Source organism: Pempheris klunzingeri, chromosome 18 (genome assembly GCF_042242105.1).
Source record: "Pempheris klunzingeri isolate RE-2024b chromosome 18, fPemKlu1.hap1, whole genome shotgun sequence".
Lineage (NCBI taxonomy): Eukaryota > Metazoa > Chordata > Actinopteri > Acropomatiformes > Pempheridae > Pempheris > Pempheris klunzingeri.
In genome coordinates, this window is record NC_092029.1 from 18,504,756 (window position 1) to 18,519,331 (window position 14,576).

The 14,576-nt window shown below is 41.7% G+C and overlaps 1 protein-coding gene across 1 annotated transcript in view; it reads left to right on the forward strand.

Annotated features, from left to right (window-relative positions):
* fam184ab (family with sequence similarity 184 member Ab) overlaps nucleotides 1-14,576 on the forward strand; it is a 120,906-nt gene that overhangs the window by 39,930 nt on the left and 66,400 nt on the right. The window contains exons 2-6 of the mRNA XM_070849605.1: nucleotides 6,614-6,733; nucleotides 7,788-7,946; nucleotides 11,869-12,108; nucleotides 12,447-12,530; nucleotides 13,474-13,725. Coding sequence (XP_070705706.1) covers nucleotides 6,614-6,733; nucleotides 7,788-7,946; nucleotides 11,869-12,108; nucleotides 12,447-12,530; nucleotides 13,474-13,725 — 855 coding nt within the window. The remainder of the gene's footprint in view (nucleotides 1-6,613; nucleotides 6,734-7,787; nucleotides 7,947-11,868; nucleotides 12,109-12,446; nucleotides 12,531-13,473; nucleotides 13,726-14,576) is intronic.

A 14,576-nucleotide genomic window follows, 5' to 3' on the forward strand; every position in this document is an offset into this window, starting at 1 on the left:
CAGTGCACACACGAGGGCTTAGCACGCTCTCCATCACTCTGCTGTTTTTCCTTTATGTGCCCACACCCTCTGCATTCATGAGACGAAGCTCTCCTGCCACGTGGTGGAAAACGACTACCGGCTAGTGTTAAGGTAGTGAAATGGTGGTCATTAGACATCATCATTATCATCAAAGTCTCATCAGCAGACAGAGAGGCTTGAGCTGAGTGATGAGTGTGTGAGTGTGTGTGTGTGTGTGTGTGTGTGTGTGTGTGTTCAGGTTTGTGACAGTGAGATAAGCGGAGACTGCAGCCAGTTCGTTAGTAGTCATTAGATCCTTTGAGGTTGCTCAGTCTGGTTTCTGTAGAAAATCAGCATCTTTTTTTTTTTCTTCTGCACGTCTTTGATTCTTTGCAAAGCCAGTCATACCAGACAAACGAAACAAAATTTGGCATCTGCCATAATTTTTGCATTCAGATTTTGGGTGCAAACCGTCCTTAAGTTTGTTCCTTTGGTCTGTAGGTTAGATCGTGCACTTTTGTGGTCCCTTTATTGCAAAGGCCAGCAATTAGCTTTGTCAGTAGACTTCATTTCAGTAGCTTTCATCCTGCCAGTTCAAAGACTTGGGCAGCACTTTGGGTTCTGAACAACCCCCATTTCATTTAGCGTAACTTTTAGCAAAGATTAAATGTACTGTTCACTTTCTCTTGTGCTGTTCATGTTACTTTCATGAAGAAATAGTATATATATATCTATATATATATATAGATAGATATATATATATATACTGCTAACTGCTGCTGTGGACTGCTAACTAGTCCACAGTTCGCTCAGAGGAGGATGAGGCTTATATTTCTTATATTTTCAGCCTTTAGTGCAGTTACCCTGAACTAAAGGACTAAACACTTTGAGTAAAATACACCTTACAATGCTACAATTTGTCCCTGGAGAGACTTAGAGCTATACCCTGAATCTCCTTTTCCTCCTGGCTTTGGAAAGGTAACAACAAATCATAAAGATGCAAAACCCTATACTAGTGTCCTCTGAAAATATTGTGCATCTTTGAGAAAAGTATGTGATCCACTAGGTAATGCTGGCAGAAGAAAAGTCCAAAAATAACATTCATGAGCAATTTAAAACAACAAAATTTGATATTAGAGAGTCTCTGAGAAGTGGAGATGAAACAGCATTTTTGGCTTTGATCACTACAGAATCTTGTCTTTTATTACCTAATTAAAAAGTTAGGACTTACCTCCCCTGTCAGACTACCTCAAACTGCTATTGTTGAAATGTTCTGAAGAGATTTTGTTTCTGTTCAGATTAAACTTTCAGTTTTTTTGGTAGAGTGTTCGCAGTAGGCAATTTGTTCATTTCTAACAGGAGGGGTTGGCCCGATGACGGCAATTTTAGTAGTAGTCGTGAATTTGTGTGCATAAAAGACACGACATCACCCGAAATGATGCATTGGGCATTGGTGAATGATAGTAGCCAGCAAAAATAAAAGAAGCAAATAAATCTGCCAGTGCATTGATAATATTTCAACTTGTTTTTAATGAATGTATTCTCGAAGAATCAAGTGTAATTGTTCTTGATTATTGCAGCGACATGCCTGGTTCACTGATACTGATGCAGTGAGATATAGAATAACTAAAAACTGACCCAGTTTTGTCTTTATCTCTCAGGTTGACATCTTTTCTGTTTAAATAATGTAGCTATCGGTGGTGATTAATATATTCGTAGACATTAATATTCTTTTGGTTCATCAGTTAAAGTTTCTTTCTTGTTCCTGTTTTCTGAAGGTTTTTTTGACAAGCAAATGTCAAGACTGCAATGCACAATATTCACAAGTTGCCTCTCCTCCTTACTAACAAATACTGTATCCAAACAATGAAGGTGGCAAAAGGGTAAAAAAACTAAAGCTGCAGGCGGCGATGAGGGGGCCCTCGCACCCCTGTGCATGTTGGGGCGTGCGGGTGCTGACCGTTCTACACGGTTCTGAATTTTCAGGTGTTTTGGACACTCCACGAAGGTGTTACATGTCACTTCCTGTGTCCCCTACATGGCGCTAGAGAAGTCCCACTTATTATCTCTTATATTCTAGTATATGAAGTGTTGACCACACCACAAAAATGTCATGTAAATCTAATGATGACTGCCACAGAAGGCTGACTTCCTGCAGCCAGTGGGTGGCACAATGACTGTGGTCGCTGATTGGCATGTAGATGTCTTCGACTCTTATCAAACCTGTGAAACTGAAGCTTGATGTCATTTCCCTTTGCCAGTAGGTAGCGCTATGACTATAGTTCAACATGGTTCAAAAGATCTGACCATGCAGAGTCAAGTTAAAACAGTTTGTTTGTTCATGGCGAGGGATTTGCCGCGCCGCCACTGCAACGCCTTTCAATAGGGTCCTGGTATCACGTAGTGCTCAGGCCTTAATAAAACACAAATGTAACCTCTGGAATGATCTTGTGAAAATGATATTGTTGGTTTGTTTAGAGAGAGTGACGTACAAGAGGTTGAAAAGTTTAAGTAAAGTGAGCAGAAAGAACAAAAAAGGCGTCTCTTTTCAGCTTTTACAGTGTTTGACAGCAGAGTCATATTTCATCAAGCAGCTAGCAGGGACTCAGCTGTAGTTTGCCCAGTGAAAGTCTCAGTGAGTTTCTCAGCTGTGACTTTTCCCCAGCTGACAGATGAAATTTGTGGCATTTCGCTGTCACCTTATTGATCTGCCTGGTATCACTGTCATTTATGCAAACTCCTCCAAGGACACGAACCGATCGACCCGAGGAAATGAGTGAGAATCACCGCAAGCGCACACACTCAGTCTCGTTCTCTCAAAACCGATTACAGTGCTATGGTAACTTTAGGTGCATGTAAACAATGAATGAAAAAATGTCATTCTTTCTGCATATACGTAGGTAACTCCTTAAAATTGTAGATACAGAGAACAGTGTTCACTAAAAACATAAGCACTAAACCAAAAGCAACGACTTCAAAATTCACCTTTTTCCATCTGCATGGTCATGGTCATTGTGTTTCTATTGTGTATCTGGCATCTTTTCTCATTCAAGCAACTTTCTTTTAGTTTAGCCTCTTAATGATGATGAATCAGCATCTTCTATTAACTATGGATCAAATGACTGCAGGCAGAAGTGTTGCTTGTAGTGAAAAATCCACAGAGAATTATCACCCAACTCTGCAGCTCAGCCATCCACTGTGACCACCTGTGGTACTTAGATGTAATGTTTCATTCACTCAAACAAAAGCGGTCTTTGACCATAATCCAAGATGCGATTATGTCAGCAAAAAACAGTTTTGTAACTAACAAAATGTCTAGGATAAGGTTGTTTTAGGTCAGTTTCACTGCTCTCTTAAACCTCTTTTCCAGCGTCAGTGGGCAGCTCTGATAAAACCACTAAACAGCAGACAAAGTCAGCAACTAGCTGGTGAACAGAGTGGAGCATTTAACAGCTTAAGAGCCAGATATATCCCTCAGGAGTTGGTGGAGGCAAAAACAAAGCTAAAAGTAGAGTAAATATTTGATGTTGGTGATCATATGGAGTGTTAAGTGTGTGTTCCACTGCCCCCAAGCAGCCAAAACAGGATTAATGCAGCTTTAAGGCCAAATGATGCTACTCCATTCAGGTGCTGTTGTACTATACGTACAGTGAGGGTTCCATTGTTGCGTTGTGTTGCCACATAGGCGAACCCGCCTCGAAAACATAGCTATACATTTCACTTCATCAAACCCAAAAGGCCACAATAAATGTAAGTGGTCAGGCCAGAACTGAAAGTCTTTAACATTTCACTAATGACAAATATGACAATTTTGAAAAGCCTTCACAAACTTTACCCTCTCTGTCAAAAGTGACAGAGGGAATGTTAACAGATTCGGTTCAGGATGTACATGAACAATACTGCATGACACAGATATCTAGTGTTGAGACAGTTCAAGTCTTAAGCTGGGTGTACCTACTGGGTACCCACACAACACCTCGACAGAGAATCATAATTCCGCCTTAAGGCAGGACTTCCTTAAGGCTGTGTACTGGCTTAACAAGAGCACAGTCTGGGAGTAAGCACTGCCTGAGAGGATCAGTCCAAGGTAGGAAAGCCCTCGAAACTGTGTGCATTGTAGCACTTGGCAAAGCCCCAAAAGTCAGGATGGGTGACTAGTATTTCTACACTCTGTTATATATATTGTACTATATTGCTTGATTATTTGGATTTTTCTGCCTAATTTTGTGCTGACATAACAACCATTTAAACCATTATTCAAGGTTTCATTCAAATATTGTCATTATTGACCCAAAATATTGGCTGATACCTGCAAACCCCCCTGAAAATAATAGATCTACTCTTGGCATGTTGCTGGTTTGCAAGATCCAACATCTGGCGATCGCTCATGCTGATGACAATGATGACAATATTGGCAGCCCTCATCTCTCAGGCAGCAATGATCAGCTTAGTGTTTGACACACACACACACACACACACACACACACACACACACACACACACACTCACAGACAATTGTCTCTGCCTCCACCATTTGTCAGGCAAATTACGCTGATGAGTTTGGACACGGGTGCCTCACTTCATGAGGATCTTAACAGTCTCTGGTGTATGTGTTCATCTCAATACATGCGTGTGCATTTTGTGTGCGTGTTTGTTATGTTGCTGTGTGTGTGTGTGTGTGTCATCAGATCCCACAGCATTATGGTTTGCGCGTTTCATCTGCAGAAGTGTGCCAATGACTCTCGGGATGGGAAGGAGATTTTAGCTCCTCTAACTGTTACGTCTGCTCCATTCACTTCTTACGCCGATGAGAGGCTGAGCTGACTGAATAATTCAGTCGTGTGGAGGAGAAGACGTTTTATTTGGGAGCAAACTGAAATTTCTCTGCCGTATTTTGGCTCGTCGCAGCGCGTCTCTGATCTCGGGCAAAAATTCCTCATTTGTGAAAAGTAGACAAAGAGAGCTGACGTGAGAGGTACAGATGAAAGCACAGATTGTAGCACCTCGTGGAGCATCTTTGGTGACTCCCAAGCGTTTCTTTTATCGCTATCATCAGGTCATCATTTTGATATATTCATTGCTTTCTTTTATGGCACGGCTGTAAACTCTTTGTCTTTTTATTAGGGCCGTGAACTGTCACTCTTTCAATGATAAACGGATCAGCAGCAGCCGACTGCTAACAAGTCTTTGCAATAATTAGGGTAATATTAAATCACTGCCTAAATGGGCGTGAAGATTAAAACTGTTTAAAAGACAAATTGTTTTAAAAAAACGGTATAAATATCAAGGTTTGTTTAATATGCAGCACACAGGCACAAAAAAGAATAGTGATCTTATTCACATTAAGAGGTCAGTGGAATCAAAAGAGAGAATAACTCGTGGCCGAGTACCTCTTGATTATAAAGTTTCATTTCTCTTATCAGCTAAAGTAAAAAGAGTGAGCATGTGGGGAATAGACAAATAGAAAATTAACCCAAAAAACCACTTGTCAAACTAATTCCTTTCATCTCTCAGCAAGACTTAAAAAGTAGATATCATTGTTTCAAAGGAAGCTTTTGTCCTCCTTTCTCCACCCTCCCTTCTCTTATTCTGTCGACGGACTTTGGTCCGAAAGCAAACAAAGGCCCCTTTAGCGGCATCCCAGAGTTCAATGTGCTGAATTATTGACTTGGTTTTTCAAAGAGGCAACAAATAGAGAGAGAGAGAGAGAGAGAGAGAGAGAGAGAGAGAGGCGTGGGGAAGAGTGTCTCATGGTTTTTCATGTGGAAATGTAAAACCCATTTCTGTCCCCTCTCTCCCTGCTGCCTGTGAGCAGGGGATCACTGTGCTGTCAGATTATGGCTCTCTGGATGACTGCGTGTATTTTTGGAAAAGATTTAAAGGTCAATCTCATGCACAACAGTTTGCTTGTGTTATTTTTATCCCCGGCAATACAAAAGCATCAACTGATTTCTAATTTATAACTGTGGGGCACCGTTAATGCTTCCGAGCTAATATTGGAAACATTGAGACGTGTGCTGTCTACTGTCTACTGTATACTGTGTAGCAGCTACTGTATGTAGCACAGCTCATGTACTGGTCATCTTCGCTTTGCGGTAGCTTTATAGACATCATAAGATGGCGGGATGTATATAATTTGCATTTCTCGGCTCGTTTCATGTCTAAAAGTGTTTTTTTTTTATGGTTTGCCTAAATGTTTGGTAGATGATGTTAAAAATGACCTGACAGCAGTAAAATTGTATGTCTTTGCACATATGGAGCCATTTATTAGAGCCCCAACTGTTGCACATACATGGAATTCATTATGGTGTTTTTCATTAAAAGATCTGATAGTGTAACTGCTACAAACACTGAATTTAAAAGGATTGATCACTGGCACCTCATTTCCAAAACACATCCTTCTATTGTCCTAACTTTTCCTTCATGCTGTGTTCTGCTGTTTCATTCATGTGGTCCTCAAAATGTATCCAGGACAGCAGTCCCAATATAGTCCACGTTGGCAGAGCCCAGGCGATGAGAGGTGCAGTCGGTCTCCCACCAGCTTTAATGCTGTAATAACTTCTGATTATGAACGTGTCTCACAGCTAATGGGTTTCTTTCCTCTCGGCTGCAGGTTATCTATGCACTGAACACGAAAAACGATGAACACGAGGCGGCCATTTCCACTCTGAAGGAAGCCCATGAAGAGGAGGTGCAGCAGATTCTGTCTGAGACCCGAGAGAAGATACTGCAGGTTCTGGTTACACTCTTCTGTCTGTCTGTCTGTCTGTCTGTCTGTCTGTCTGTCTGTCTGTCTGTCTGTCTGTCTGTCTGTCTGTCGGTCTGTCTAAATGCATATTATACAGTATGACTTTTAGAAGGATTTATAGCTTTTGAGTTATAAATAACCTTTTCTGATGAAATAGATGAATGAATAGATGAAAGCTTTGTACTTAAAAACTAGATTTTAACAGCCGAAAGGACTTTTTAGAATTGGACTCAGCGGGAATCACATTCAGGTCAGTCTTCACTGACTGACCTGAATGTGACCTGACCTGATGAGACAGTATCGCTGTATATCTTACAGCCATGTATACTCTAGCTGCTGCTGCACCAAGCTGCATTAATTCTCTGTAGAGTAGCTGCATACTATCACATGGCAGCTGATCCACCAGAGAGCCATAGAGCTGAAGCCATTAATATTTATGAACTGAATATTAATTATTTAGGCATATATGTCATCATCCGTTATGGGAATTACTTGCTTCCCTGACACAAAAGTGACTAACCTTGAATAAACACATACTATACATACAGAAATGTACATGCTATACATCTCCACAAGGTCTGCCTGTTTTTAGTTTTACTTTGAATGAAATAGAACGAGTGGAACTGAATTCGTTGTACCTATTTAATCTTTTAATTTCCACTTTCATTTGAGTGTCATAATGTGCTAAATCCAACCGGCAAACCTAGTCAGAAATGCAATTTTAATTGAAGCCGACATCCACAATGTTGATATATTGTCATGAAGGAGACTTAAATGCTTCTTATACACGTACTCTGTAGCTTATTCACTAGCAGAATATATCAAATGTTTATAGATGTCAATGAAGTTCGGTGAAATTTGAAGGATTCTCACGTTGCTTCATTGAACATTTCTGGTATGTTCTCAGAAACGGCTGTATTTCAGTGTACGCCATTTGTCACATGATTGTTGTTTTGATGATTAAATGTTTGCAAATGCTTTCTGCCATTAAATTAACGTATTTGGAGAAGCCTAACTGAGTCCTTCGTGCTTGCTCCAGTACAAGGGGAAGATCAGCGATGAGATGGACCTGAAGAGGCGGATTCAGTCTCTGGAGGAGTCTGTGGAGCTCCACGAGAGGATGAAGAGACAGGCGCTGGCTGAGTTTGAGAGCTACCGTCAGAGGGTGGAGGACATGCAGCTTTGCACTGAGGCTCAGGTAGACGGAGGAATTATGTGGTGTGTGTGTGTGTGTGTGAGAGAGAGAGGTGGGGGTGTTTGGGGGAGGGGGGGTTGTTAAGAGGCAGCTGTGCTCGGCATGATTCTACAGTCACAGCCGCAGGTAATCAGTACTAATGTCTGTTTTTGTCTCCTCTTGTGAGGCTGGAGACTTGCTATTGTGTCTCAGCATCACAACCGTATATTTGTCTGGACGTTTGACTTGTTGTAGTGTAGTAGCAGTGATCAGGGCTCCTTCAGTCCCCATTTTCACTGGAACATCCTGATAAAACGAATGAATTTTGTTTAATCTGTCCAAATATGTCTCCATTGGCCACATTACAAATATGAAGTCAATTCATCTTAGCATTTCCAGTCTACATGCAGTGTAAGCCCCAAAGCCTAACAGACGTAAAGACGTTTGGTAACTGCTAAATAACACCCAGAGTAAGATGCATTTTACCAGGTAAGTTAAAACAATATCAGTTAAAGGAAGGGTCTGCAGAATGGGAGAATCTAGCGAGAGTAAGCTAAAAAAAGATAAAAGTATCAAACCGAACCCCTCTCCCTTCAGGCCTCCCTCCAAAGCCACTCCCCTGACACATGAATGCACGCTGCCTGAGTACCAGCAGTGATAAGAAGACAGGCCGCTGCCGCCACAGCTCCACGGCCAGGTCTCTTGTTTGTTCTGTACAGAATCACTTAGTGACAGCCTCGCTCAGCTCCTCAGTCTAACAAACAAGCAACTCTGTAAAATGCCACAGTCATATAAACACAAGCAAAATAGCTGTCATGAACATACCCTTTTCTCATAGTTCCTGCTCACTCGGCTCTGAGGCTGTGCTTTGTGTTTCGGGGTTAGCTCCATGGATCTGTGGTTAGCTCACTAAACAAGAGTCAGAGCAGTGCACAAAGTTTGAGTGCAGTGGGGAAGTTTTGGCTGTGTAGAGGACTCCACTCTTTATATTTTTTGTCAAACCAATTCCTTTATTGATTGCTGCCGGGCTGTTATGGCATTTTCAACAAGTATAACAAAAGATGCTTCTGAAATAAGTCACACACCCTGCCTTTAAACTATTGAAGCCAGCTACAATAACAAACATCCATGGATGATCACCACATAGGTCAGCGTTCTCTCACACACACAGAACATTCAGTGATTGCAGCAATCAGGAATCAGATAAACACCTAAATAATGTTCCTCTTAATGAAACAAAGGGAACAACACAAAATTTCAGTGTAATTTCAGTGAGTACCTCACACAGTGGGTAGACCTTGAGAGTGGCTATTTCCACAGATGTCTCACTGACATCATTAACAGCTGGGAGGCACAAACACAAAAATTACATTTCTCAGAAAGACATGCATTTACACCATTTCAACATCTGACGTGAATGCACATCACCTCCCAACGTGCTTTGAATTACTCAATTTGCTTCTTGGATGCATTGGCAGTTTAAGTTTTTTGATACCAAATAGTTACCTTTCTGATTCGTAGGTGTCAGTTAACATTGTGAAGTCAAACTGATTTGGTGTTATCAGTTGGAGCAATACTCCAACTGATGGGGATGTAACCACTAATTTAAGTGAGTGAAGACAAACTTAAGAATTGCTTTGGTATGGTTGTTTTCCTGTGAAAAGGAGTATCACTCTTTGCATTATGGCGTAATTTGCCTCTGCCTTGTCTGTTATTAAACACATTGTGTATGCAGCATGCACGTCAGCCAGTGTGTTTGACCTCTTCCCAATGTGCGTGTATGGAAGAGATCGAACAATGCTACAAATCGATATAGTAGTTGACAGCCTGGATAGATGGATGGATAGACGACATTATCATATACAATTATATATAATTATTATATATATTAATATTATAAAATTAAGCCAACACTTAATCATCACAGTTTAACACCATGTCAATCAAACCTCAGGGATATCAATCTGTCCAGTTAGGAAGCGACTGTGAATCAATTTCACCTGTTTTGGTGCAAATCAAATTGACAACAGATGCACTGGAGAGGCAACAGCTAGACAGCCCCCCAAAAGGAAATGGTTTTGCAGGTGGTGGCTGCAGACTGTTGCTCTCTCCTTATGACTGATTCCTCTCTAGTTTTGCCTTTTGCTGGTGTCCTTGTCACTGCTGGCAGCAGGAGGCGGTACCTGCAGCCCATTTAGGTTGCACAGGTAGTCCAGTTCCTCCAGGATGGCGCATTCATACGTGCCGTCGCAAGAAGGTTTGCTGTGTCTCCCAGCACAGTCTCAAGAGCACGGAGGAGATACCAGGAAACACCAGGAGAGCTGGACAGGGCCGTAGAAGGGCATCAGCCCAGCAGCAGGACCGGTATCTGCTCTTTTTGTGTGAAGAGGAACAGGAGGAGCACTGCCAGGGGCCCTATAACATGACCTCCAGCAGGCAACTAGTGTGCATGTTTCTGTCAGAAACATGTGTCACTGGCTTCCTGTTCTCTTCACAGATGAGAGCATGTTCACATTGAGCACATGTGACAGACGTGAAAGAGTCTGGAGACACAGTGGTGAACATCATGCTGCCTGCAACATCAGCCAGCATGACCGTTTTGGGGAGGCATATCCTTGGAGAGTCACACAGACCTCCACGTGCCATTGTCAGACCTTACACTGGTGCAGTGGGCCCTGGGTTCCTCCTGGTGCAGGACAATACCCGGCCTCATGTGGCCAAAGTGTGTAGGCAGTTCCTGGGTGACAAAGGCATTGATGCCATTGACTGGCCCTCATGTTCCCCAGACTTGAATCCAATTGGGAACCTGTAGGATGTTATGTATCGGTGCATCCGATGCTGCCAAGTAGCTCCACAGCCTGTCCAGGAGCTCACTGATGCTCTGATCCAGGTCTGGGAGGAGATCCCTCAGGACTCCATCCTCTGTCTCATCAGGAGTGCATACAGGCACGTTGGATCAGCCTGTGATTTCAAATTTTTACTTAGATTTTTGGTGTAATTTTGAATGCAGCCCAGTCGTTTGGTGATTTTGGTTTCCATTGATCGTTGTTACGTCATTTTGTTCTCAACGAATTAAACTATGTACAGTAAAGATTTTGATCTTGAATATTTACTTTACATAGAGATCCGATATGTGATTTCCCTTCATTTTTTTGAGCAGTGTAGATTGATATACAGAGCATAGGGACTGTCCAGCATTGTGTTGAGGTACAAGGGGTGCCAGGAAAAAACGACCGGATAGATCTATGATTTTGAGTGACACTCCAAGAGAGAACATGCAACCACACTGAGGCTCATGCAATGGGGGTGTTTGTACAAGTGTTACTGTAAGAGTTCAGCACCCAGATGGATTTTACTGATGAATGTCAACTGCTTGACAAAAAAACTGTCAATCACGCTCAGCTACCTCTGACTTCAGCTCGCGTGTCTTTAACTTCACTTAGAAATAATTCAATGTCAGCATCAGAAAGTTCTCCCATGTTTTCCAGAGCTGGTTTGGATGCACAATGTTCACCATTCAAGGTACAAAGAACTCCTACATGTAGCTAGTACAAGTCACTGATTGTGTAATTATCTGCTGCCTGCTTAAATGAAATGCTAATTTAATTTTGTGCAACCAAATACTTACATACCAGTTTGATTGAAGCAACCTCATGATAACCAAATGCTACATCAATGCTACATGATGTTTTTCTTGTTATATTTGGACAGTGACTATATAGTGCTTTCAGTTCTGATGGTGGGTATCTGTTAAGTGTGTTTGCTGGTTTTCATCACTAATTTAGAGCGGGCAGTTTGGCAGCCAGAAGGTCAAATTCCCCCGAGCCAATACATCACCAGCTGGCTTAGGGCTTTTAAAAAAGATCACCCGTGGTGTAAGAAGCCCACAAACCCATAAATCAAACCTCCCGTTTGCTCAGTGTTTTCTTCCTGTCTGTCTTGGCAGCACACGCAGCGTGTGGTATCCATGTCAAGGGAGGTGGAGGAGATGCGACGGTCCTTTGAGGAGAAGCTGCGTACATTTAGCCAGGCCCAAACCCAGTTTGAGCAGGACAAGAAGGCAGCTCTGGAGGAGCTGAAGGCCCAGCACAGACAAGAGATCCAGGAGCTCCTGCGCAGCCACCAGAGTCAGAACGCAAACTACAGTAAAGACCAGGAGAAACTGGGACAGCTCCATAAAGCCGAGGTAACACAACTATTGCAAAAGTAGAGCAGCTCCTGAAAGCCAAAGCAACAAACTAAATCACTACAGGGAGAAGGTGGAACAGGAGTGATTATTATGTTATTAACTGTGAGTTAACCTGCTACATGAACTTTAGAGCACAGCAGGTGAAACTTTTTCAATAAGTTAGGTCCCTGCTTTTATACCAAAGGGGTATAAGGAAATTCTAAACACAGTTTAGTTTAAGTAGTTTTTTGTAGGTCTCTCTGTGCCAAATCATTAAGACTACCATCTGTTTTTTTGGTTGCTCCATACCTAACGGATGTGAGCTGTCCGTCTCACGGTGTACTGATGTGTTACAGGTGGATTCTCTGACGGAGCGGGTGGAGGAGCTCAAACAGGACAAGAAGAGACTGGTGGACGAGTATGAGGCCAAACTCAGCAAGGTAAAGTACTGTAGCCACCACAGAGGACATATACTACTTGCGCACACTGCAAACAACCTGTGTGATGTTTCCTGACTATTCTATATATCTATAGATGTATATATCTATAAAGGTAAATACATTTATGTATAAATGTAACCCATGCATGTTGGTGGAGTCTGTCCTGTACGGTATCAGATGATAAATGTCAACAACTTTCATCTAATTATAATAATGTATTTTCTAATAAATTATGTAGCAAATGTTTCTGTTTCTTTGAAACTTGGGCCACTAACTTCAGGTTCTCTGAATGTGAATCCACCCTAAACCACAAAAACTGCAGAAATTCCTTGTAATTACTGTTTAAAACATACTTTTTAATAAAGTTTGTAGCACAAGAAGTTGTCCAAAGATTCAAAGGGTATAGCAGTGCTGTTGAAGCACTGTAAACATTGCTCATGCAATTACTTAAATTGTTCAAACATTACATACAACATAGAGAAACAGTCCACGGTGTTGCTGCAAGTAGAATATTCTCTGCTCAACATTCTCGGATAGGAAATGTTTAAAAAGGAAGTAAAATTACATCTGTTGGCGCTTTTCTATCGACCTTGCTGAAAGGGAAGGTCTGCAGGTTCTTCTACAGTGAAAGGCACAATTTAAGTACTGCATTTAGAAGCTATTACTCTCAATAAAAAGAACATCCTCACTGACAGTTTACGCTGTTAGCCAAATCATTTTGGCTTCAACTTTCACTTGTTTTTGATTGTTTTCGTATGAGATTGCATTTTGATGAGAAAGCGTCAAACCGTCCAAGCTGTTTTCCCAATGAAATCAGTTTTTGTAGGAGAAAGCAAAAAGAGGGAGAAGTAAAAGTCATTAAGAATTAGAATAAAGCCCAGTGTCCATGCTAGAGGCTTGTTTCACAGTAACATAACACAGCAGCGTGTCTGTCTGTCCCCAGGCTCAGGCCTTCTATGAACGTGAGCTGGAGGCCATGAAGAGAACGCAGCAGCTCACGGCCGATAACCTGTTGGCATGGAAACGCACCGAGGCCGAGCTGCGGCGAGAATTTCAGTCTCAGGAGGCAGCTCTTCAGAAAACCCTCGGTAAGCTGAGGGCCGAACTAGCCAGGGTAACAGATGAGGCTCGGGAAAACCGGGAGAAGTCCCACAAACTTCAGTCATCACTCACCGTTGCTGAGAGCAACATCAAGGTGAGTCTGAACCCCAACCAGCTGATTCACACGCATCACAATGCTGTAACTGGACTCTAAACGCTAGACAGGACAGGTGATGGTGAAACAGTACCAGACCTTCTTGTAATTTAATGAAATTAAATCTATGATTGGCCATATTCTGACGCAGGTTTTATGGACAGCTTTCTCCGCAAAACTGTCCCAGTTTGAATCTATTTTTGACATTAGACATTGTATAGACATTAAACATTCATTTTTTTCACCATTAACCCTACAACACTAACGTCGGGTGATTTCCACCCACGCGACTGTGGTCACGTGATTTTTATTGTGTTTCATTGTATGTCATTATTTTATTTTAAGGAATTATTTGTGAACGATTCCCTAATTTTTCACCAATATTAGAGCCTTTTTATAGGGTCCCCCCATGATACCTTTTTTTCGTTTTATGGGACATTGTATAGGGGGAACTAAAAGAAGAGTACTTCAATTTGCCATGTATTGTTGTACTTTAATATATTTTGATGAGTAAGTATTTTTTTTATCAGGTAAAATATACCCGTCGTTAGTGATGGTGCTACTAACTGTTAGGTTGGTGTTCTAGGGTTAAAACAACACTTTGTGTGTGCTTTGAGGGCTTTATGTAGCTGAAAACATTAAACTCATTTGTTGGTTTTCACAGTTATCCATCATCTTTTCCTATATCAATTATATGCATCGTAGAGATGAAGAAGTTGTCAAGCAGCCATTTTTATTATGTAAAAAATCTCTTTCTTCAGTTTTTGACAACTAGGAGTGCTGTGGATCCCCATTTTGTTTGCATCATACACATTTGCACGCACACGGGTGATGTGATACACAGTCCAGCC